We start from the raw sequence: 26,293 nt of genomic DNA on the forward strand, positions 1-26,293 counted from the left end.
AGGGATTTTGATGAGGCCCATCTGTAATTCCCCAGCCCACAAGGCAGTTCAGTCTCTATCACAAGCACTTTTGAGACACGATCCGGCCAAACCTCACAAATCTCAGTCTGTATTAGTGGCTGCAGCAAGGGCTCAGATGGCACATATTTATTCCAATTATTCATGGGATGGCAAGCCAATTTTGTGCCTTGTTAAGTAAATTACTCCTTTTATAGGATGGGTTTACATATCTGGTGTACTAGCCTGGGGAAATTAGAGTTTTCATTTTGCACATAATCATTCTGAATGTTGACAGACTGCAGGAAAGACACAGCTAATATTTTCCATTTGGAAAGACACTGATCAGATTCTTACCCAGAATCAATAATCAAATGTATTAACATAAGACACTACCAAACATGTCCTCATTTTGGTTTCCCTTTGCAGTGGTGTGATTTTGGAGCAACTCATGAGAAGCCATTAGGTGACCGTGGTCTTATAATGAGCAAATGCAATAGCCCCATCTTTACATTGCCAGTACCATTTAAAAGTTCTTTAACTAATATTTAGCAAGGACAATTCAAATCTCCTTTGAAGTTAACTGATTAGTATTTGTGATGCATCTTGAGATCTGTAGATTAAAAGCTCCAGAATAAGATGTTTTACTCTATTATTAGTCAAACATACAGAAACACACACTGAAATTAAATTGTGGGGAAAAACCTTGATGCTTCCTCTCCCCTTTGTTTTCCTCCATCCTTTAATTCTATTTCTTTGATAAACTATTACATTTCAAGAGCCTGGTCTTTAAGGCTCCTTTTGTAGCTACACAAAGTGCATTAGGAATGATCTGCCCATTAGCTACCAGAGAAAATTCACAGGCATCAGTTCCAAATGTTCTAAAGCAGTTTACTAGCCTCAGAGACTTTGATAATAGGTGTGGGAGGAAGACAGAGACACAGCGAGAAGGGAAGACCGGCAGTCTTTCTATACACACTCCTTATTAACTGGAGTAATCCCCTTAAAGCTATTCAAATGAAATCTTGAAGCCTGATATAACTGATGTTGCAGGCAGACAGATACTTCTGTCTATATAAATAACTTTATGAAAATTGCAAGACTTGACAAAAAGATTTCCTAATTCCAAGTCTCCACTTTAACCCTCTTGTCTTTCTGCAAGAAAAATAACTTATTCATTACGTAACATCTGCATACCCCTAAAGACGGGCAGCTAGGAATGGCTAAACTAAAAACAGATTTGAAAAAGGAAGCACTGAATATGTGAGCAGATTCTGGAACACAGGCTGAGAAAAAGGAAAAGGTTTTTCTGCTATCTGACCAGCAGCTCACTAGAAGCCAGAATTTCAGAGCTCAGAAATAAGTTTTCAAGTTCTTAACCTTCCAGCAAATTCTCCCCAAAAGTCATGTTCCCAAGCAAGTTAGGATTAGGACTCAACAAGATTTAGAGCAGGTCTCTGCCAAGGACAGCTGGCTAGATTTAGATTTGTGGCTAGCAGTGGCCACTGAGCTGAAATAAATGTGAAAATTAGCAGCAGTAGGGACTAATGATTAACATTTTTTATTTTTTTGTATGTAGCTAATATACCCTGCTGGTCTTATGGCTATTTTTAAGTCTATAGTTAGATTTCAGGCCAGAAAGAGCTAATGAGCCAGATTTATTGAGGGACTGGCCAGAACTGGCCTTGCTTCGTCCTATAATTTGGAGGAGGAGGAGGAAGAACTGGCTTTCAATGGTTTGTTAAATAGTAAAATGATTCTTCTTGCACATATTTCACCATTTAATGCATTTTAGAATTAATTACAGTGTGATCAAAATGGGGAGAAAACCCACCATAAACACTAATGCTACTCCATGCAGAATTTGGATTGCATGCTGTAAACAAGTACGTGGGATTAAACACCACAGGAAGAAAATAAAAAAAAAGTATATTAATATATAAACTTCAGTTTACTGTACAAATCTACAAGTGTTCTGGAAAAAACTGTACATGATCACTTAATTAAAAGAATCCATCATAATGAAGCAAGATATGACTATGCAATAATGCTCACCATTATTAAATTCCATGACCCTGCTTTAAAATATGGGAAAGCAAAAGAGCTTCTAAAGCAAAAGTTAGGCTTAGGTTTCTCTTTTTGGTATTAAATATAGATGTTCTAAACAAATGATAACAGCATTTAAAAACAGGAACTATGAGCTAATCTTAAACAAAATGCAGTGCTAACATCTCTTTGTAATCGTATGAAGGAAGTAAGATTATAGGATAGTTCAATATAGAGCTGTAAGCAACGAGTCATCAACCACTGACAAGAAAGCTTTCTCAAACAAGTACTTTGATTTTTCAGGAGACCAGGACCCTTCATTTAATAAATTCCTGTCCAGTATTACGGATGTTATCTGCCAGTAATGTTTGGGAAGGACAAACAGTGAAATGTTGATGGAAGTTTTTTTTCTGTGCTAGCCATCAGCGTTTATCAGCAGCCGTTTCTCCCCAAGCCCCTGCCTCTGTGAAACAAGCACATTTCTGCGCTGAGGTTCATCTTTCACCTTCCTTTTTTTCCTGAAGAGCACCCTCCCCAAAGCTGCATGCTGGGTGATTTTTGAGAGTTTTAGCGAGATATTCTGCATCAACCCCTGAGGAAAAAAAGGTTAGAGGAATAGCTTGTACAGCAGACAGTGGAAAGTAGCAGTACAGAATGCTTTATTGCTGCCTATTCCAGCAAAGCACACACAAAAAAGAACAAACCATGCTTCCCCTGCCCCAGCCCTTCTTCCAAGAAATGTCTGCCCGATGGATAATCACTGCTGATTCAATGCCCAGGAGGGCTCCTGTAAAGAAGAAAATTGCTGCAGCATTCACTGTATTCATCAAATATTATTGCTGCTCTCTAGAGGAACAGGAAGAGCCATTACCAAAGGAGAAATAGATTCAGCATCACCTTATGGTAGCTACAGTGATAAATTTTTATTTTAAAGCACTGTCTTCTTTTGGTTGGGACCCAAAAAGGGGTAGAAGAAAAAAAAAAAAAAAAAAAAAGAGAGAGCAAGAGAGAAAAGGCAGGCTAGAGAAAAAAAGACGACTGAGCTGCCTCCATCAGTTTCACTGCGGGAGACTAAGAAAGACTGGGGAGTTCAAAAGCAGGAGCAGGCGCTGCAGAAGTGACTCAGCATCCTTCTGCGGCAAAAGGGGAGCATGTCAGCAGCCCCCACCGGTCCTCGGCTGCGAGCACAAGGCCTGCCCTTCCCCATACGCAATAGCTGCAGGAGAGACACTGCAGCCATGCCAGACCCCCTCCCACAGAGAGCTGGTCTCCTGCCCAAAAATCTCCCTGCAAATAACTGCAAGAGCCACAGCTCCCTCCATAGCCATCACCTTTGCAGAACACCCACGGAGCCCAGTCACTAGGGCCTGGCTCCAGGGAGAGCATCGGGAGAGCTGCCACGCTCCCATCTCCCCACCGCAACCCTGACACACCACCATGCTCCCTCAGAGCTGCAGAAATGCTATTAACTCCCACTCTGCCATATTCCCTTCCTACTCACTGGGAGCAGCAGAGCAGCTGATTCCTCTTCCTCTCCTGCACCCCATCGAATTCTCACACAGCTATATACCACTGATTTTAGTAACTGTCATAGGACAGAAAAGGAAAAAAAAAAAAGAAAGGACCAAAAAGTGTTTCATGTCCAGACCCACACAACTGAAGCTGCTCTCTTACAGCAGCTACGTACGAAGGTGCATGTAGGACAGGAATCTCATGCTTTGACAGTCACCCAAGAGTTGCTCAGTGTGCAAGGGCAGGCAGAGAACTTGATCCCCTCATGCTGACCGGAGTGGGAAACTGGGCTCTTCCCATTCCCACTGCAGAAGCAGGCCCAGTTCCTGTAACCTGGACTTGCACTTGGGGAGAAGCACTTGGTGCCCACAAACACTGCCTGGTAAGTTACTGCTTGACAAAGGCTGTAAGGAATTGATGGAGAACAGACCTACGGCTGGTACAAAGCCCATGCTTTCCTCCTCAGCCATTTGCTCATGTTCTGCTGTTTGTCTTGATTTCTTATCTGTTCCCATCCTATATTTCTATTCTTTATTTAACACCTTCCTCTTGAGTTTTGTTGAATTTTTTAGGGGGAGGGGTAAATGGGCTTTTCTCTCCTCCCTCCCCTCAGAAAATTTTACCTGGCTCTTTCTCTCAGACCACTTAGGGGAAAAAAAAAAAATCACTTTCCCTGAGAAAAAAGTGTTCTGATCCCACAGATACCCCAATCACCTTATGTTGGTGCATCACTTTTGGCTACCTGGGGGAGAGTTCTATGTAGTATAAACCACAAACACAAGCTCTTGGGGTGAGGTTTGGAGGTGGTAAGGCCACTGAAAGCTTGTTAACTATATGAAAGCTGGAGCAAAGCAGGCATTGCTGCTAAATGGGTAAGGGAAGCTTGCTCTTTCTGATTCTTTTCTTGCTTGCAGCAGTTAGGCTGCTGGCCAGAGGGAGCCTGGGACATGGTAGCTCCTCCTTTATGCGGGACTCTCCTCCTCTCTCCCTCCCTTCTCCTCTCTCTTTGAAAGTTGGTGCAGTGTTGAACTTTTGCCAGAAACCGGACCTGCTGCAGAAGCAGCAGCATCCCAGAGGGAGGAGGGAAGAGGCAAATTGAGTAAAGCTTTCTCTAAGCTCCTCTTGACAGCAGCTAGTCAAACAATGCCTTCTCCCTCTTCCTTCCCCTCTCTGCTTATAGAAAGCTTCTGTCAGTCCATAAATTCCCACTACAGAGAACACGGCACAGGGTCCTACTACCACACTCCTGCAGTGACAGGCAGAGGACACCAAGGGCTCAAACATACGAAGAGAGTTTGCTCCCTCTTGACCATGTCCCATCCATCCCTAAGGATGCACAGAGAAACTTCGCTCCAGTTTCTCCCTTGGGCTGCACCTGCCTCTGTTGCTATCCCCGACACACCAGTCCTAGGCCCTTATTAGACCTCATGCTGGCAGATTCCATCTCCTTCCCTGGAAAGCCCAATAAAAAAAAAAGTTTCTGTTCCCTTTCTGCCCTCCCTTGTCCCCCTAAATTGCAGCTGGGCGGGGAGAAATCCCCAGCAGGAGGCGCTGGAGGAGCACGTGGAGCACCAGGCTCCTGCAGCCTTCCCCAGGAACCGCCACTCCGGATTAACCCTTCCCGCAGCTTTCTCCTTGCCCACTGTGCCCAGCTTTTTCAGTAACCCTCCCTGCAGCTTTTTCCTTTCCCACTCTGCCCTGCATTTCTCAGTCCACTGCAGGCTGCTCTGAGGCATGGCAAGCCTCCTGAAGGAATGATTTCGGTCAGATTATATGCATAGTAAAACTGCCCGTCAAGGCAGCCCTAGATGCAGTTGTACAGTCTTGGGCAGCCTAAATGACAGCTGCAATGCGCTTTTTTCCTCTGAACATAGCAGCATCAAACCTCGGGGGCTGCTGAACTCAGTAAGTTACCTCCCATCTTGCTCATCAGGCTGCATTACTGCAAGAAATAACTCCTCCCTTTCTCCTTCCTCCCCCTCAGCTATCCCACACATACGCACTTTGAGGAGACAGCCCAAAAATGCACCTTCCCCTCTCCGACAGTGCTGTGCCTACAAATACAGGCATGTGCTTCCTACTGGCTGTGCAGTGCTGCAGGAGCAGCTGTTTCCAGGGCTGCAAGCTGACAGAATGGCTTCTCCTTCTTCAGCAAAATCTGCAGACTTACAGCATTTAATCAGTTTTCTGAACACCAGAGTTACCGGTCTTCACCCAAACCTCAGATGTTACCAGATTTAAAGATCATATTAGTTGCAGGAACAACGCAGGTGGTGCCACTTCTTTGTTCAGATTAGTGGAAGCAATAGCACTGCCACACTCACATGTAACTTGAATGAATAACAGAAGGCGCATCCCAGCCTTACAGAAACTTACACATCCCTACGTGATGTGGATAATGCGACAATTTCCTCTTTGCTATCTTCACGTACACAACAACAGAAAAAAAAAAAAAAGATTAAAAACAAGTTGCATGTAGCCACTCTTGAAGTAAAAAACCAAAAAGAAGTAATGAAACTGCTTTCCATGTTGAGCATGCAATGGGTATAAAAACATATCTTTTCCTGAGATCAGAAAAAGTTATCTTGAAATCTTTTCTCCAGTGCTTCAAAAGCACAAGTAGGTATTAGAGCTTGTGCAAATGTCTTCGCTGATCTCTTTTAAAGCATATTCATCCTTAAAATAACAAAACACTGTCTTAACTGATCAAGAAGTGCCACTTCTATGCTTTATTTTTATTGATATTGCCACAAGTTGCAGGCCCACATCAGTCTGCTAGATATTGTACGTACATAAATTCAGAGAGAGCGCCCGCTCTTAAGAACTTGCAATGTAATTAGGCAGGGAGAAGATGGAAAAGGAAAATGTTAGCCAGAAATCCGAGGCACTGAAGTCTCAGCCTCTTAGCTGCTGCTTCCCACAGCAAAGGAGCTGCAGATGCGTTTCAAGAGCAGTGCCTGACTTGCCCAAGATTACACAAAGCTAAGCACTTCCTTAGATCTGGTTATAACCATTTTTGGTCTGTGTCGACGGACTGTGCTTAGATCTGTTCTTCTCATGATATGAGAGGGCTTTTTAGCCCCTGAACATGAAGGAAGCATTTCCCAACAACGCAACAAAAATTTACGCACACATGGTTATTCCTCTGAACACAGTGACAGCACATATACTCCTCATATCGTTCTGAGGTGTCACTGAAAGATGCAATATGCTCTCCTTAACATTACAGTACGTTGTGCAGTAACACAAAGAGTTTAGCAGTGTTTTACCCTGTGGGTTTATTCTGTACCAGTTGAAAATTTCCAGGTGTTCCAGTTCAAAGCATGGCACTGGAAGAGAGAATCTCGGTTGGATTTATAATGCATTAACTAATGCAAGCGTAGCAACTCATGCTGGCACCAAAACCTTCTGGTTTGATGACTTAGTGAATTCCATGCTTGAGAAGCCTTCGCTATAACCTCTTGTCTTCTGCTCATTTCTTGTTCCCATCCATTTTATCATTTCAATATCTGTATACCACAAAAAGAGCATTGTTCAAGGACACAGAACCATGATACCGATGTGCTGTAGGTCACAGAGCTCTCAGCTTTCCCAAAGGTCATCCCACCTGCAAGCAGGCACAAATCAGGAGGCAGCAAGAATCCACCTGTAGAACTCTTCACTGCAAACAGACAGCTTTAACCTGCTGCACAGCTGTATCAGCTGTAGTGCAAATATAGTGAAACATGACCTTTCCATGCTTGGCTTCAGTATTTGAAATATGCTTATTATAGCTTCATAAACGTCCTCTTACAGATTCCATGAACAGAAGCAGAAAAATAAGAGATAAAAGGACATATCTGGCTACCTCATCTTTCCTAATCCCCTGTCTACTCAGAGCTATTCTCTACAGCACCATCTCAAGCGCTTTATCCTACCTCATAATAAATGGCCAGGTTATTCTCCTCAAAAAGCCAAGTTAATGCCATTTCTAGTCAGTTCTGATGGTCGTGTTTGTGAAGCAGCAGAGCCTTGAAAATTTGGTTTTTTACTGTGGACTGCCCTCCTTTCAGCTGCCGCAGGAATTTCATCCCAATTGCAATGGACCAGCTAGGTAAACCAAATAATCTCCCACACCCCTGTTGGTTAATTACCAGGGCCAGTGTTAAGTGCACATTTCACCATTTCTGCTGTCAGACAGGAAGCAGACAATCTCTTCGAAGGTAACACTTAAAACCATCTGCTCAACAGCCACAACACCCCTTTGAGACTCTGGAGTAACTAAAACAAATGACTGAGTAGCTTTTGGCAACGCCAAATAAACAGCCTGAGACTGCTTAGTTACAAATGCTAAGTGCTTCTGAAGCTGTTTTTTCAGTAATCCATTTATCTTACACAAAAGCCAAATTCACGCTGCAAGTTTCTGCTAACCTGAAGGCTTTTAAAGGGTCTAAGACAGTGACAAAGCAAGTGCTGAAAATGCTAAACCTGAAAGTTCTTAAGGTCCAAATCTCCAGAAAAAAGTAGGCTCTGAACTCCTATTGCCATCAACTGAGTATAGAGGAAACACACCCTGGGAATAGGATTAGGTAGAGGGTAAGACTGTAAAAAAGAGTTAATGAATGTACATTTTACAAACAAGAAAAATATGATTATGATGATTAAGCCAACTGAAAAGAATCAGTAAAGATTTATTCATGTAAACATCTTGCAAATGCTTAGAAGATACAAACAAAATGTCTGGAACAGCTAAATTTAGCTCAGCATTTACATTTTTACTACTAGTTGCAGAAAGGGCTAAGAGCTTACCATCAAGAGAGCAGAAATTTTAGAAGAGCGAGTGCAATAGATCCTGATCCAACCAAGTTTTGCCTTCTGTTGTGAGGATCATGGAATACCTAAAGGCAGAAGGCACTGCTCAGTACCTGCACAGGCCTCCCTGAAACACATATCATGTTCTCGCTACTAAGAGCAAAACAGAGACTGTTCCCAGGCTGAGCTGATTCTCCCACACTATGGCACTAACTTTATTTTAGACTTCATAATCATAGAAGGCAACGGCTGCCACGTAACATTATAGCTGTTCAGCTGTAGTATAACTTAAGACAAGAGCCTGGGAACCTGTCAAAACTCCAAATCCTGACAAATTAAATCTTTTTATTACTCGGGAATGAAAGACCAAAGATCTGCCTGTGACTCAGTTTCAGGGCTCCAGCTTTGAGAAATTCCCTTTTCATTCCCCCCAACTCAAAAAGAATCAAAAAAACCACAAACAAACCCCACAACAGCAGTTTTAATGGAAATGAAATATTTCTATTTCACTCAAAAAATTGCTCAAACACAAAACAGCAACTTCTCATTTGCCCTTAGTAGTAGAGGCAAGGACACACTTGAACTCTCACAGCTAACGTATGCCATAAGAGCCTCTCAAGCTGTATCATTTATAATTTAAGCTATGCGTTAGAGTGGCACAAAGCCATTTTCTCTCTAGGAGGAGTAGGGCCAGAGATTGAACACCTGCAGACCTCTGCAAATGTTTCAACTAGCGTAAAACCAGAGCAATAGGCTGCATTTGCATATTCTGTCCCACACATGCATAAATCCTTGACTATCATCCTTAACAACCAAATACAAAACCAATAATCTGGTGCATGCAAGATCTGATGTAGGAAATCAGGTGCACGGGCTGCAGAAGTTTATTAATTTTTATTCATATACTGCAGAGCTGAGCAACTTGAGCTTGCTGCCGTGAAACTCAACCAGTCACCACACTGCAGCACAACAGCCGGACACTTTTATTGGTCACTTTTCTTCTGTGCTTTATGGTCAGCAGTACATGCCAGACTATTAAATAATAGGATGCTTATATCTTGCTAAGAAATGCTTGCACGTGTGCATGCGGGAAGATTATACAAATACTAAAAGGTAGAGGCTGCTTTGTGTACACTCCACATAAATTTTATTGCTGCATATGTAGCAAGGAGAAAAATCTCTCAACGTTTTAAAAAAATAATTGAGTTATAGGGAAAGTATTCCTCAATCTTTCATCCAGATTCTATGATCAAAGGAAAAACACATCCCGGTCATCAGGAATTCAGACTATGCTTGTGTTCCCTGCAGACCACAGATACCAGATCTCTCTGCTTTTTAATTGTGCATGCAGTCCACAAATAAATGACCCACATTTTATGTTTACTGTCATTGATACTGGAAAGGTTTTGGAAGGAAACAGTATCTCTGACTGCATTATGAGCCTGTCATATGCTCTCAACTGTATTGTAAATGCAGTCTCCTCTTTCTACCCACTCTAACACCAACAGAACTAATTTCAGCCAGTGCAGCCAATACGCGGTCAGCAGAAATGGGAAAACGGGGAAATATTCACACCGTTTGCCTCTGGATATTGCTGCTGCTATGAGTATTCAACTTCAAAAATATGAGGGATATTAAATTCTTCCTATTATTATAATCTACAGTTGTTCAACCACAAGTTCCTACAGTATACATCCCTCAAAAAGAAAACTACATATTACATAGTTATTTTCACTGAGCATTTAAAACTGCAGTAGTCATAGAGCTGGTTTCCCAGAGCAACTCTTTGGGGGATACTAATGCTTAGGGTTCACTTTGTCTTCGTTCCTTAATGTTCGGGTAGCTCACTGTACTGACAAGAACATCTCAGGTCTTTAACAGAGTCCATTGCTCAACATGCAGGAGCACAGACTATAAGTAGAAAACCCCACCGTATTACGGTGCAGGGGAAGGAAGATTTGTAGGCATACATATTCAGCTGCCCCTACAGATAGACACATGCGTGACACGAGGCATGTAACTCGCCTTTTTCTGAAAAACAATTGTAACAAGCTGTCATTTTTAAAAGAAGTTTTCTGTCCAAATCCCTTTAGGATTCAATGGGAATTGGCCATTTTATAGACATGTAAAAATTCCATTTGAATCGCTGCGCTTGGTGTATATAAGATATGTAGGCAGAACACTCTCAGTCAGCTGAAACAACTGCATTCACTTCAATTTAACATTACTTTGACAAGGAATTGGGCAAGAAAAATTATTCAGAAACACTGAAGGCTGAAAACTATTACAACTACTACATTGTGAAGAACATTTTAACGTGGTGGAAAGGTTTCTAAAAAATATAAGAAGCGATTTAGATAAGCCACTGGACAGGGAAAAAAAACCCAAACATGCTAGAGGTTAGAAATGCCAACAAGGTAAAAAAGACAGACATTGGCTCTATTGCTTTCTTCCAGCCGCAGCGTGTTAACTGCTCTGGGATACCTATACGATCCATCTATCAGTTGCTCTACAACATACCATAAGATCTGACTTATTCCAATCTTGTACAACGCAGTGTAAACTGGATGGTACAAAGATTTATGAGTTAATATTAATGAATACAGAATAAGAATTGTGTTCAATAACTCATCAAATCACAATGGGGGGGGGGGGGTCGGAATCTCTGTTGCAATTCATCAGAAGTTGATTCAGCCAAGAGCTGTCACAATTATTTGTTTGTACTTTACGGCATCATAAAATACCACTTGTCAAGTCACAGGTCTGAGACAGGTAAGATCATTCGCAAGGAGACAAAAGGAAAAGATGAAGCTCAGGTCGTCAGGTAGACTTAAGTGGCAGGACTTCAGTGAAGCTAACAGCCCAGTGCCACCGTGCAAGCTCCTGATGTGGCCCTCGGTCTCTTGAGCCCAACACTTGCCACGATGGCAGAAGACTCATTCAAAGCAATGAGACTTTGCAAATGAGTAAATGATCTCTTTCAAAATGGGCTGTGTGGGCTTTTTCAAACCATGTCCATTGCTCTGCAGTTGGCAAGGTAGGGGAGTTTTATTTGTCCAAGAACCTCTTTGTTTAATTGCTGGAATCAAACAAAAGCAGAACATCTATTTAATTGATTCTGGGAGTTAAGAACTAACCCCTGAAAATGCAAGGAAGAATCTGCCATCAGATTTTGCAGTCTAGTTTGGAGTCCTGATCCAAAGAGTAAACAAAGCTAATAAATCTTCTAATTAAGCATTCATTGATAGAGGCCCAGATGAAAGAAGTGTCTGGCTGTTTCCTCTAGCCCTTGTAATCAAGAGACGGAACACACTCAAAGTGAGCAAATTAATGTTACTGTGCGCAGCAAAACAGAATTCATGTAAGGGATAATAAAATAATGAAAGTTGCTCAGGCGCTTACTATATATGGCACAAACAAAGCACATGGATGTTCAAAAGAAATAAATTAAATACTTATTAGCATTTCTTCTGTGTCTTCCAGATACTGTATTTCAGTCCTTGCAGACAAAACTCTGCATTGGCCTTGGCAATTCATGCTAGTGTTGTCCCACATGAAAAGGGATTTTTGGAATATAGGAAGCAGATTTCCTGAAATGTAAGATTCATTCCAACTCATCAAACAAATTCAGCAGGATTAAAAGAATCGAAGTAGAACAGAGCATTTTCATTTGCACATTTCAATTCAACTCATTCAGAGATTCTGATACAATTTTATAGATGTATACATAAGATCTGGGTTCCTAACTTCAGGACACAGGGAAGAAAATGGGACCCACTACTACCGCTTGTGACTTTCAGAATATTCCCCTGATAGGCAGGGTATTAGTAACACACAACAGCAGTTCTCAAGTTTGTTCAGCATCGGGTCAAAACTTTTCAAAAACAGCCCAGACAGATGTAGAAATTCTAACACACATGAGAATAAACCTCAAAGAAAGTTCTTCAGGGTTCACCCCTAACTTCCTAGAAGCTTTAAAGAAAGGAGTAGCTAAAAACACAGGAAGCAAGTAGGACAACTTCAAAACTGTGAACCAGGCTTTCCTCAGATGTAGCTCCCAGGAGCTTCAATTCTCTTTTTCAGTTTTTGCAACACACCTCTCTGTGATAAGATCAACAGAAGGACCTATAGGGACAGCTCAGCATTCCTATAGCACTAAACACTGGCACAAAGCAGTGACTGCTACAATGGACCTGTTCCAGCTCTCCCCTTTCTCCTTCAGAACTGCTCTGATCAATCTTACCCATAAAAATCAATCCATCCATAAGCGTGGTGCCACTGAATGCCAGGATGTCGAATTTTAAATTTGCAGTAAACTTATTAATGATTACAGAACAGTAGGAAAGGCAATTGCTTAATCATACTTCACTATGTAGAGTAGCTCTCAGCTGCCTGTTTTCTAAGTGTATAGGTACCATGCATCACAGATCAGCTCTTACCATCTCATTTTATATAGCGTATAAAAAAATAATGATGTTGCGCAGCACCTCAGAGCTATGTGACATTTCCAACAGCAGGAATGCCTGACTCCCCACTCTCTCAGAGCTGTGCCTTTATGGAGTAGAAACAATAAATAAAAAGTACAAACATGGTTTTGCTTTTCAGACTTAGGACTGCTCAATTTCTGTGCAAGTTCAACGAAAGAAGCACAGCTCTTTTTATGCTTCTGAAATAAGACCAGGAGCAAACATTGCAGAATTCATTCTGCCATCCACCTCAACCCCAAACATACTTGTTACGCTTTCTGTTGGGGTGTAGAAGAATGGCTGCAGAAGCACGGCCTTAGAACCTCTGAAGATCTGCACAATCCAGGCCTGGTATTAGAATAGGCCTGTAATCAGAATTGTACTGAAGTTGCTGTGCTGAAGTCAACAAGAAAGGTAGCCTTGAGCTATTCTTGAATCCTGAGACCAAGTAATTATGTTGTGCCAACAGGCCGTGGCTGTAACAAGCTACAGCTGCTGGGAAAGCAGGTGCAGGGCCAAGAAAGATAGGGAGCGGTATGGGAATATAGGGAGTAACAAACTACAAGGCTGAAGCATAGCTACATGGATAGAATGCTTATTTTAGTCATGCTAATTAGGGGTGTGAGAACCACGCGTGTTTAGAGACTACTAACCAATTATATTTCTGCTTTACGAATATGCATGTGTATTGGTTCTATATAAGTAGTGTTAGAAACTAATAAAGTTGAGCAAGATGCATAACTCATATTAAGCGTCTTCTTGACTCCGGCAAACCCTTCTTCCAACATTGGGGAAACTATCCTCTGATTTTAAAAAAATGCCAACCCCACTAAACTTCAATGCCCAAGTGTTTTGCAGCACTGGGGGGGGATTTCCTCCTGATTCTGGCTGCATTCAAGTAACTTCTTGGTGCTCAATGAGTCCCTAGCACTGGGGTTACACCTAAACTCTTCCTTGAGGAAATGCCATTCATAGACTGAGTACATATTAATTACGTAGTGTGTAGCAGAGGAAAATGTACTAACAGGAATGTATTGCCATGGAGTTGCTTGGTTTTGCTTATGCAGCAGTAGCAGCATCTGACTACACAGCTGCCATTTTATCACATCACTAACTGTTATTTTTGTACCATTCATCATGACAATGTGCATTATTTATGTCAGCCAGCCTAAGGGAGTTTTCACGGGGTGAACCTGGACTTGGGATTCTTCTGCTTAAGATTTGTGTTGGATGAAATCATGATACACCTAACTAAAATAGCAAAAGAGCAGGTTTAGCTTCAGCAAAGGGACACAACGCTAACTGCTGGGTGACTCAGCTCATCTCTAGTGCCTGCCCGTCTGCTTTTTTCAATGCAGTCTTAAACAAAGATGAGACAAATGGCAGAGACCATTTCGTTCTAGCTGGAAGCCAGCCTTCATTGTGTTCCTCCGTTCACAACTACTTCAACGATTTTTCTAACAATAACACATCAAGGGGTTAGATTATACTCCACATTATTCAAAAAAGGAACAAAGGGGAGAAAAAAGGAATGGGGAAATCAGAGCTGGCACTGCCTTGTACTTGGAAATACAAGTGTCCAAAGTAGGATGCCTTCAGTAGTAGCTTGATTTTCCTTAGAGTAAAAAAGCTTCATCCTTACCTCTGAGTCACAGTGAAACTCGACACTGCAGGGCTGTCTGCAGCCACACTTTCCCATCTTCCCAGTGCAAACTGCTGGCAGAGAGGAAGGGGGATTCCACTCATTCTCCCTCCCTAAAAAAATATGAGAAAGCATATATTAACAGCCTACAGTTACAAAGCTTATTTTTCTGGGATATGAAGTGCAGTTATTTTTAGAAGCTGAGGTATATTCATTTATTAATACATGGCATACAAATGATACCATTAATAATTAAATCTTACGCTCAAACTGAATGTAGGGGAGATTAGCATAAATCCATTGGCATGAAACCAGGTACATCAGCTTGCATTAGTTGAGTATCCCAGAACAATCCACGTTTAAAAGCTCACTGAATCTCTGACCAAGCCCATCACGCATCTTTTCACCTGCTACAATGTCTAGACTGCTCATTTCTTCCCTGGGTGCTCTGCAAGCTGCCTCTTTTGAGCAAAAGTCAGACCCAATCCCTGTTAAAGCTAAAATGTATTAGCACCTAAAACTGTACCTGTGCTGCTGTACTTTGCATATTCAACGTCTGAATAATGGATAGCTGTTTCAACTTGCATGAATGCAATTGCTACTGAAATTTAAATCACAAATTCTGAATAGCATTTTGAGTGGAAGCCTCACTTGCAGCACTTGTAAATCGAAAGCAATTCCATTGATCTTCACAGGGACACTTTAGATTTGCAAAATACAATCTCTCATCAGCTTTACTGTGATACGACGACGTGTGAGCCTTTCCTAGCTTTGTACAGTTCACTCCATCTAGTAGGAGCTCAGATGAAGAGACTGCAGCTTTGTACCTCTGATAGGCCACTGCCCTTCACAGCTTAATTATCCCTCATATTCAAGTATCCTGAAACCCATGGAAACGATACCGCACAACAGGTAGTGTTCTGTCTGAGATCACTAGAAGCCAATAGGAAACATGTTTATATCAACCCTGCTCTACCTTTAGTAGATGACTGGTATTAAGCAAACATACCTTTGTGCCAGAAATGCTTAAGTACCTTTGCAATTAGTGACAGGTATACAGATTAATTCACGTATATTAGTAAGTCTTTCTCCTTTCTTTAGGAAGCAACTAAGTGTTTTTGTGGTACCCATCTCTTTATAAATATCCCCCAACCCAAGTCTACATTTACTCCTTCCTGAAGAAAACTTGGAAGTGTTTGTTTCGTAAGACAGTTGCCCTTCTGACTCAGCGAGCCAATTTACCGTAGCCTTTTTGAGCATCCAACGAAATCTGTGCTCAGTATATTCCTACCTTGCTTCTGATGAATCTCTACTGCATAAACACTGTTTTGCTTCAATCAACCAGTGGCTAATAATTGGGGTCAGAGGTAGCTGCAATGCAGCTGTCCAATTTTAATCTCTGCATTAGCCAGATTAGGCAAGGATTCAGTCCCTATGGCCCGAGTCTCGAACAAACTTGCCTCTGGAGAATCTCAAGAGCAGAGGAAGCAAAGCTAGGCAACTGGATATTAATATGTTCTGCCAGGACTGCCAGCCACAGCCCATACTTGTTTCTTCATTCACATAATTACCTGCTTATTAGGAACCACTTGTAACAAGGCACACGCTGAGGACAGCGGGAACTCGCAGAGCATGCACACCTTGCAACAGCTGAAGTGAAGGAAAAAAATTCACTCTTTCCACATGCAGCCCGACGGTTTTGTGGAGCAGCGAGGACTGCATGCACCCCAGCCTCCCTGAGGCGCTGGGCCTGCCCCGACCCCAGCCACCATGGAGGTCTGCAACAGCCTCCCCAGAGCTTGAGGAGCTAGGCCTTGCTGCACCCTGGCCACCATGGGGTCTGCGACAGCCTCCCCAAGGCTTGAGGAGAGGGGCCTGCTGACCCTGGGCACCATGGAGGTCTGCGACAGCCTCCCCAGGGCTTCTGGCGGGGCGGCCTGCGGGGCAGGGGAGGCCAAGGAAGGCGGCGCGTTCCCACAGCGCCCGCAGGCTGGACGAGCAGCCACCAGGCCTGAGGCGAGGTGGGCCCGCAAGCGGCCTCGGGCTGACCCGAGGGGACCGGGGAGCCCCCAGGCGGGCGCCGGCAGCTCCCGGGCGCAGGCGACGTGTGTGTGGGGCCGCACTCGAGCCGCGGGCGGGGATCGGGGCCCAACCGCACACCGCAGCCCCCCGCCCCGCAGCCAGGCGCGGAGCCGCCCCGGGGCGGCGCGGTCGGTACCTCAGCGGCGCGGCGCGGCGCGGCCCGTACCTCAGCGCAGCCGCGCTCCTCCCCGGCCCCGCCCGGCGGCGGCGCGCCCGCCCTCCCCGGCCATAAATAGGGGCGGCCGGACAGCGCCGGAGCGCAGAGCAGCCGCTGGTCCCCGCAGCCATGACCTCCTACGGGTACGACCCGTTCTTCCCCTCTTACAAGCGGCGCTACGCCGAGAGCCCGCGGCTCCACGTCTCGACGATGCGCAGCGGCGGCGGCTACAGCTCGGCGCGCTCGGCGTACTCCAGCCTGTCGGCGCCCGTCTCCTCCGTGTCGGTGCGGCGCAGCTACGCCGCCTCCAGCGCCTCGGGCTCTCTCCTGCACTCGGTGGACAGCCTCGACCTCAGCCAGGTGGCGGCCATCAGCAACGACCTCAAGTCCATCCGCAGCCAGGAGCGGGCGCAGCTGCAGGACCTCAACGACCGCTTCGCCTGCTTCATCGAGCGGGTGCATGAGCTGGAGCAGCAGAACAAGGTGCTGGAGGCCGAGCTGATGGTGCTGCGGCAGAAGCACGCCGAGCCCTCCCGCTTCCGCGCCCTCTACGAGCAGGAGATCCGCGAGCTGCGCCTGGCCGCCGAGGAGGCGACGAGCGAGAAGCAGGCGCTGCAGGGCGAGCGGGAGAGCCTGGAGGAGACGCTGCGCGGGCTGCAGGCGCGCTACGAGGAGGAGGTGCTGAGCCGGGAGGACGCGGAGGCGCGGCTGCTGGAGGTGCGCAAGGGCGCGGACGAGGCGGCGCTGGCGCGGGCGGAGCTGGAGAAGCGGGTGGACAGCCTGCTGGACGAGCTGGCCTTCCTCAAGAAGGTCCACGAGGAGGAGCTGGCGGAGCTGCAGGCGCAGATCCAGTACGCGCACCTCTCCGTGGAGATGGACGTGTCGGCCAAGCCCGACCTCTCCGCCGCGCTGCGCGACATCCGCGCCCAGTACGAGAAGCTGGCGGCGCGCAACATGCAGAACGCCGAGGAGTGGTTCCGCAGCCGCTTCACCGTGCTCAGCGAGAGCGCCGCCAAGAACACCGACGCCGTCCGCGCCGCCAAGGACGAGGTGTCCGAGAGCCGCCGCCTGCTCAAGGCCAAGACGCTGGAGATCGAGGCCACCCGCGGCATGAACGAGGCGCTGGAGAAGCAGCTGCAGGAGCTGGAAGAGAAGCAGAGCGCCGACATCTCCGCCCTGCAGGTGAGGGGCTGAGGGCTGCGGGAGGGGGGGGCGCCTGGGAGCTCCCCGGCGGGGCGGGGGGCGCGGGTGGCCGCTTGCTGGCGGGAGGGGGGGGGGCATGGCTGGGGGCACGGCTGGCTGCCGTCGGGGGGGGCATGGCTGGGGGCACGGCTGGCTGCCGTCGGGGGGGGGCATGGCTGGGGGCACGGCTGGGGGTACGGCTGGCTGCCGTCGGGGGGGGGCATGGCTGGGGGCACGGCTGGGGGCACGGCTGGCTGCCGTCGGGGGGCGGGGGGGGATCATGGCTGCGGCTGGGGACACGGCTGGCTGCTATGGGGGGAGGGGGGCGGCATGGCTGTGGCGGGGGGGCACGGCTGGCAGCCTGCCGTCGGTAGAGGGGGCATGGCTGTCTATCGTCAAGGGGGACATGGCTGTGGCTGGGGGCATGGCTGCCTGCCTGCTGTTGGGGCGGGGGGGGGGGGGGGGGGGGGGCATGGCTGCTGTCACAGGCATTGCCAGCACACGCTGCCCCTGCACAGCACGCTGCAGCGTGTCCCACAGTCCTAAGGCAGGATGCTTCGGTGCTAGAACGCATCATATATCACCTGTCTATACCATAAAGCCTTAGCTGCATCACTGCAGCATCACCTGAAGCTAAAAACTAGAAAAAGCATGGAGAGGCTATGAAGAGAGATGCAGATTTCATGCCTGCCTTAATCCTTGGACAGCTGAAAATGGGGTTCATAACATTAAATAGGGATGAGATAATGGGGTGTAGATGTAGAGGTGGGAAAATCCTGCCAGGGAGGGTGGGAGTTGGTAAATGGTGCCCCTTTGGCTAAGGGTGGGGGCTGGAGCTGTTGGTTTTCTCTGTCTGCTAGAGCAAGATGAAGTCTACAGGATTGGAGAAATTCCTTGCAAGGTATTATTGCTAGACACCAGGGAATTAAGAATTTTACGCTGTCGATGTTGTTTCTTCTAACAGGATACAATCAACAAATTGGAGAACGAGCTGAGAACCACGAAGAGTGAAATGGCTCGGTACTTGAAGGAATATCAAGATTTGCTCAACGTGAAAATGGCCCTGGACATCGAAATTGCAGCATATAGGTATGATAGGGACAATGTCTCAGTAAGTCAGAACTCTGATCAGGTTCCCATTCTCCTGAAGAGAGAATTAATTTTATCATTCCTCCAGCTGAAATTTTCACAGGTGGATGACAGAATTGACTCAGGTCTTTTCTGTTGTCTTGCTATTTTGGAGAAGCAGTGCTTCTGAGGTAAAATACTAGCTTAAAGCAAAATCCTCAGTGCAGCAAACTTCAGGGAGTATCGTAGTATGCGTGTATGCACGTACAGAACTCTATTGGCAATATGTGATCTGGGTTCTCTGTCTTTACAGGTGAAAATCCCTGTTCTGCACATGCAGCAAACAGATTTTGTACCAGTGGAACTTCTTAATGCAGTTGGGCTGTGTCCTCAAAATTGGAAATTCCTCACCTGCTTTTAAGAACAACCTCTGTTTCTAACTCATAGGAGCAATCTCCTGCAAAGCAAATATTTTACAGCTAAATAATTGCTGCTAAATAGCTGTGGAATGGTTTGTCCCAGATACTGTTAGAAATGGCAAATGCTGAAACAGTTTCTGGGAATGCCACAAGGGGGAATATTGAGAAAGCACCTAAAAATCTTGTTTAACAGCTAAACCCAACATCGGATTGTGACATCTGCATTGTTCTCTGCAGCCCTACAGGCTACCAAAGTACACCTCTAATTTCCCCTGCTGTAGGAACATAATCCTAGACTGTTTTTCCCCCATTATTTCTTCTAACAAAGGAAATTATTAATTCACTAGTAATGCACACCTGAAACTTCTTAAGTTCCCGAAGACAGAGGTACTGCCATGTAGTTACTCATCATGGGTTAGCTCTTGCACTCCGAAGTCTGCAGTCTCTGGGGCTTGTGCTGCTCAGAGCATCATAGTGTCTTGGGTCTGTAGCTGAATGCTGCTGCAGCATAACCATTTCTGCTGCTGCTTTTTCTGCTAGGAAACTGCTGGAAGGTGAAGAGACCCGACTCAGTTTCACTAGTGTTGGAAGCATCACCAGCGGCTACACCCAGACTGCCCCGACTTTTGGCAGGTCTGCCTACAGCGGTCTCCAGTCCAGCTCCTACCTGATGACAACCCGTTCCTTCCCCACATACTATTCCAGTCATGTCCAAGAGGAGCAAATTGAAATAGAGGAAACAATTGAGGCTGCTAAAGCGGGAGAAGCCAAGGCAGCCCCTGCAGAAGAAGGTGAGGAAGAAGAGAAAGAGGAAGGTGAGGAAGAAGCGGGAGGTGAAGAGGCTGAAGAAGAGGAGGAAGGTACTTGCAGTTACTTTCGTAATCCCTTTCTTTCATGTTCCATCCTCATACAGGGTAAAACCCAGAAATTCTGATGAAGTCTAATGATTAGACCTCTCTCACTGTCTGCTCACATGAGCAAAGGCTTGTGGCGTTAAGCACACAACATTTGAGCAGGAAAGCCTGACTTTGAAGAGAAGGTAATTGTGCAATGTTGGGCAGATTATAGGACTGATGATACTCCCTTGAACAGGAAAAAAAACACCCACTGATTTCCAAATTTTCAAACCCAAGAAAGATAACACTTTAACAACGTGTAACAGTACGTTTATATGGCAGCAAACAGTACTTGGCTATTACAGACATCCTCAAAAAGAGGGAACAAGGACATCCTGAGATAAATACTAACTCCCAGAGAGTAGCCCGTGGTGTCTTTGTCTGAAACTGTTGGGTTCAGTGGATAGCAGTATCTGTTGCCCAAGGTAGTTCTCTCATTCAGCCAAAGTACGTGCCACTTCCTTGCTGCCCCATAATTTATTCACCAAGCTTGTATTTTAAAGAAAACAGGAATGTTATCCAGAGTTGCTTTTTCCCACCTCCAGTTGCATAGCTTTGGAGGATTTAACCTAAACATACCTGAAATGCATTGAACTATTTGAGGAGTTTAGTACTGTAAAGATGAATTACATTTAAATTGGAGCTAAAGAGCCAATGGCAGGATTCCTTTTTGAATACAAGTCTTTGGATAAGGCTTAAAGCAGTGAGTCCACAGTCAGTAGTATTCAAGGCCATGATTTTGAACAGACCTGTAAAGTGTTTCTCAAATCTGGGACAAGTTGGTTGCATAGTTTTGTTCTCCCTTGCAAGTCCTGGATAAATGTCTCTGCTTCCACGCAAAATCAGTTGCCAGCCCTGTCGTGTTTAGCTGGCCGCCATCCAGATGTGTGGGGTTGAAGGGTGCAGGTGTGCTGGTCCACGTGAAACTGGGGTTAGGAGCGGTACCTGGACGTGAAATGTGTCTGTCTTTCAAAGGTGCCAAGGAAGAATCTGAAGAAGCCAAAGAGGGTGAGGAAGAGGAAGGAGAAGGGGAAGAAACAGCAGCTGAAGAAGGGGAGGAGTCTCAGGAAACTGCTGAGGAAACTGCTGAGGAGGAGAAGGAAGAGAAGGAGGAGAAGGAAGAGAAAGAAGCAGCAGGAAAGGAAGAGAGTGAAGTGAAGAAGAAGGCTTGATGTTTTTAGGCAGTCTAGCTTTCTCATCAGGTCAACAGAACAAATGATTGACTGAGCTAAAATTGCAGTCTCACATATTTAATTCAGTGACCACTGAGGTTTAAAGTTAATGATCTATGATGTTTCTCTCTGTGCAGAGTATCAGTATGCTTGCAGAGCACCCACTGGCTTGCTCCCTGAATGCCGCATGGTCTACACGTATGAATTCAGGGGTTATGTCTTTCTTGGGTGATACAGAACCTTACAATTTAAAATGGGGGAGGGGGGGAAATAAGTCATGGACATGAAAGTTACCTTTGACTTGCATTTAAAATAATTGTGGAAACCTTGGGTGGGTAAAATAATGGAGGCTTCAATAAGTATGTGCAATAAAGCTAGTCAATAAAGTTACAGAAATGCTCACACAGATCCCTTGTATGTGTCATGTGTCACCAACGCAATGAAAAGGTCGATGAAGTGGTGTATCAGGCTCATCTCAGACGTGTGTAACAGGAGCTGGGATACTGGTTTCTGTCTCTAGCAGGTATGCTTGGGGGACAGACGAGTGGACAGAATTTCTTGATGGGGCTGTAAAGTTGCCGTGGAAAGTCTTAACGATGAAAATTCTCTGGTGTGGGAATGTGCTGTTAGCTTTGTGATGGGTCTCACCAGGCTGTAGTGCGCACACCAGCACAAGTTCCTTTTAGCCCTTCAAAAAAAAAAAAAAATTTAGCAAACCAGAAGCAAAGTGCAAATGTGGCTGTTAAACAGTGGAAGGAAGCTGTTCAGTGGTGTAAAGGGAGGAACGGCTGCAGGTGCAGCTGAGACGTGGAGCAATGCCTGCATATTTCAAAATAAAGATGTTGGAGGGAAGGGCAATGGGGGAGCTCACTCTGCTGCCTGAATGAGCTGCCTTGCATCTTGAGCCGAGCTGCTAGGGACTGGAGAGGCTCATCTGAAAATTTGTCAGGGTCTTTTATGGTTTGGAGTGTAGAAAGGTCTGATCTGTGATGAGGTGCAAAGTAGGAGCAGCTCAAACAGCAGCAAAGCCTGGCAATTCTGGAAGCAGTGTTGATGTCCTGTGGCCTGAGCCCATTTATTTTCAATCAGCTAAAGTCGATGCATAGAATTGGACCTTGCGCTAAGGGTAAGCACTAGAGTAATGGTACAAATTAAACCCTTTTACGTAAATTAAAGCCATGGTAAAACAGGCATTACGTGGCTGTGCTAAACTTTTCACAGTCACTGGGTGGATTTTCGCACAGGATTTTGTGGTAATTTTGTATGCTGACTTCATGGTGTTGGTTGAGTTGCTGCTCCTTGATGGCTACGTTCAGAGAGGAAAAGAAGTGGGTTTATACAAATTTTAGGGGTGTTCCAAAAGCATATCCTTTTTTGGTGCAGAAAGAGAAAGAAAATGTTGATGGATGAGGTAAGCACCGAAAACTTTGCTTTCCTTCCATGTTCCTAGGAAAAACAGCAGAAGAAAGAAAAAGAATCTTTGGTAAAAGCATTCTGGAAACAGAGCTTGTACGTGTATGTAATAATTCCTATAACTCCTCTTCAGGGAGTTCCAGTATATTCCAGAAATGCTTAATTTCCTACTCCCCACCCCCAACTTCCTTGGGGGTTTTGATGCTTTTGAGAACCAGAAAACAAGTAAATTAATTTTCCTTTTCTTCAACAACACTTCTTTTAAGTCTTTCTTTTCACACTTCCTCTCTGCTTTTAATGGTGATTTTTCTAGCCATGTTTATGCAGACTTAGTCTTACCAAGTAGATTTTATTTTCCATCTCCAGGAAAACAGTGGGTACTTGCAGCATCACGGGCCGGAGACTCGAGCATGCTGTTTGCTCAGAGCTTTTAAAAGCTCTCGATGGGACTGCAGGAGACCTGCTCCTTTTGGTATGCGGTACCCGTCCCTCAAACAGCAGATAGTGATTCTAAGAGACGGTACTTGGAAATTCGCCTACGTGCCCTACCAGACAGTGCTTTCCAGGGCACATCCATTGGGAGAGAGGTTCTGCTCCTACAAAGCAAAAAATGTTACGCACTGGATCAGAACTAGTCCCAGCCATTAGAGCCAAACCACTGTTAAATAGACAATATTCAAACCACTGCCCCATCCTGCCTTTCTCCAAGCACTCGGAGCTATTAACTTTTCAATACCTATTTTGCTTCCTCTTCTGTGTCTTTTTTTTTTCTTTCTTTTTTTTTTCTGTTGCTTGGTTGGTTGTTTTGTTGGTTGTTTTTTGTTTGGTTTTTTTTTCTTTCCCTGGTGGATAAAGTCCTTCATTCAGCCCTTTGCATCCCTTTCCCTCTGGGAAGGAATACGGCTCGCAGCTCTCCCAAGTGTTGCAGCCAGGCTGCCAGGGATGCTCTCCAAGCAGCGTGCTCAGAGGTACATCGGCAAACACATTTCTCCTTGCAGCGTAGCTCAGTCCGATCCCCACTCCTTATGTTATTTTTAATGTATTGCAGCTAGAGGAAAGATTTCACGACTCTGCAGGAAACGTGTGAGTCACAGCCGTGGCGATGAGCTGCAGCGAGCAACGAGCTGCAGTGACCATCCCACCTGGTTTGTCACCCCCAGCCTTGCCTGGCTGCCAGGGTAAACTGGTGGGAGGGAGGATGGAAGCAAGGGTTCGCATGCTGGGATGCTCTCAGGGTTGCAGGGATCCCACTGGCAACACTCGCTTTACCTTTGAAGATCCAGGAGCTCGCTTTGACGCAATGCAGCAAAAGCAAGCAGAGGGAGACACGACAGAAACTTTAACCCGAGTTGCAGCTGCCAGTAAAGCCACGAGCCTGTCCCTGGGTTTTCTCCTGCTGTTTGGGCAGACAGGGTCTGGATCAGGCCGGGATGTCATCACAGGGAAGACAAACACAAGGAGGTCCTGAAGGCTTTTCTTGAGATACACATACCCCTCAGCAAGAGGAAAAGTCGCACAGGTGTAGTATCCAGATTCTAGGAATTTACTTTCTAGTAACCAAATAATTGACGATTCATCATTTGCTGCCTTCCCAGATTAATTAAGGGTAGTTCAATCCTGAAGAGGAAGGAAGGAAGACCACATGTGAACGGGAAAAGCACAGACGGACTCTGATGCCTGGAGAAAATTCTAGTGCCAGACTCAGCTCCCTGGCAAATGCAACCAATTCGTGTTTTGTAACACTTCCCAGTTTTTTTCCACCTGGAATTTAGTTCTGGGATGCTGAAAATCTCTTAATCCTAGCATCTCCACGAGCCGTCATGGTGAAAAGATCCTTTTTTAGATTCCTCCAGCTCGTGAAGTCACAGGGGTCTTGATAACCCACCTTAAATAAGATGCATAAATCTTCACAGTAACTGCCTTTAATTATTGTTTTTCCTTTCATGGAGTCTTTCGTGTTGATTAATGAACTTCTGTGTCTGAAAGTAATTAATCCTTTCTTGGGTTACGCGAAGTCTGAAGAAGTAATTGGTGCAGAACAGGCAAATAACATAGTATTTATGCATCTCTGCCCCGGAATTATGCTGTCTTTTGAAACTAACTGATTGCAGATGTCAGTAGACAAAACCTCTTGGCAACATTAAATATTAATCGGTTCTTATAGTTTTATAAATATTTAGAAATGTGTTAACCACTTGCTTAGTTCTCCTAGGATTTGATGGAAACATTTGCAGTGGGAAATAGGCTAAACTCACAAATATATTTTGTGTGCTAGAGCGGAGATAAAAAAAAAAAAATGCAATCGTAAGTAATAACTAAAGGCTGCTGTACGTTTTGGGTGGAAATGAGGATATTTGGAAGTACACCATGCCAGTGGGTAGCCCAGGAGTTTGCCAGCCACACAGGCTGTGCAGTGAATTCCCCCCAAAATTTCAGGAAAGTGGATGTACCCTGGGCAGAGGTGGTGGTAGAGCCCCCTCGTGCAAGGAAGGGCAACCCTGGCTGGGCTGCCGGTGGGCAGGCAGAGGCAAAACAGCCCAGGGCATAACCTCCAGGTCCTCCTGGCTGTATCCTACCAGCACATAAAGAAAAACGTGAAAAACAGCAAACCAGCTCGGGATCCCAGCCGCGCCTGTACGAGCCCAGGTTGACTGTTCTTGGGTCTCCCACCAACAAGAATATTTAATTCAGAGTGTACCTGGGGACCCTTCCCCATCCCGACGCTGCAGGCGCCGGACTCCCTATGTGGAGTGACATTTCAGCAGATTCTAGAACTTGTTTGGAAGCACATCAGCAGAGAGTTTTCTGTTAAATATTGATCTCTGGTTTTGTTTTTTTTTCATTTAGGGGTGGTGTTCTCGCAAAATTTTTGGTTAGACCTAAGAGAATAATAGCTCCGAGGCTCACAAACCATCGGGCATGTCTGTATTTTAACACGGCACAAACACTTCCTGGCAATAGGTGAGTGTGACGGCTGCTTAACTTCTCGTTCATAGAGGAGTATAGTTATTTTTATGTCACATACACGTGTATCTTCCACAAATAAGCTCAGTACGGAGAAGCTGCCATTTAATTTGCTAACTCTGCTTTAATTAAACGTCACTCCGCCAGCAAGCTGTTGAGCACAGATTCCCATTATTGATATCAGCAGGAGGAACATTTATTACTTCGCTACACAAAGACATTCAGATTTATTTGAAAGGCTTATCTGCTGTGGGCTTTGTAAAATTTCTCCAGCAAAGAACACACAGAATGCTTCCAATGGCAAACCACCTGATCTTCAATTATTGATAGGGTAAGGAACGGGAAGGCATATGCAAATCATAGATTTTGATCAGCCCCTCAACTAGTCCACAGATTTCAGGACAGTCCACATACCGAACCCGGGCTTAGAAATTCTTTCTATTTCATTGCTTGCTAGTTATGGGAGGTACGGCACCAGCAACATTC

The 26,293-nt window shown here is 45.3% G+C and overlaps 1 protein-coding gene across 1 annotated transcript; it reads left to right on the forward strand.

Moving 5' to 3' along the window:
* Window positions 1-16,754: 16,754 nt before the first annotated feature.
* Window positions 16,755-21,836, forward strand: NEFL (neurofilament light chain). The gene is made up of 4 exons (XM_080370347.1): window positions 16,755-17,875; window positions 18,840-18,964; window positions 19,903-20,222; window positions 21,234-21,836. The coding sequence occupies exons 1-4, from the start codon at window positions 16,823-16,825 to the stop codon at window positions 21,428-21,430; spliced, it is 1,695 nt and encodes a 564-aa protein (XP_080226473.1). The 5' UTR covers window positions 16,755-16,822; the 3' UTR covers window positions 21,431-21,836.
* Window positions 21,837-26,293: the final 4,457 nt, after the last annotated feature.

Source organism: Falco punctatus (assembly GCF_963210335.1).
Source record: "Falco punctatus genome assembly, chromosome: 20".
NCBI classification, from domain to species: domain Eukaryota; kingdom Metazoa; phylum Chordata; class Aves; order Falconiformes; family Falconidae; genus Falco; species Falco punctatus.

What these genes read in the sequence shown, in the direction of transcription:
- NEFL (XM_080370347.1), top strand. Translation starts at nt 16,823, where the DNA reads ATGACCTCCTACGGGTACGACCCGTTCTTCCCCTCTTACAAGCGGCGC. An exon ending in CCGACATCTCCGCCCTGCAG is followed by an intron (nt 17,876 to 18,839) that starts GTGAGGGGCTGA and finishes TTCTTCTAACAG; the next exon opens with GATACAATCAACAAATTGGA. An exon ending in GGCTGAAGAAGAGGAGGAAG is followed by an intron (nt 20,223 to 21,233) that starts GTACTTGCAGTT and finishes TGTCTTTCAAAG; the next exon opens with GTGCCAAGGAAGAATCTGAA.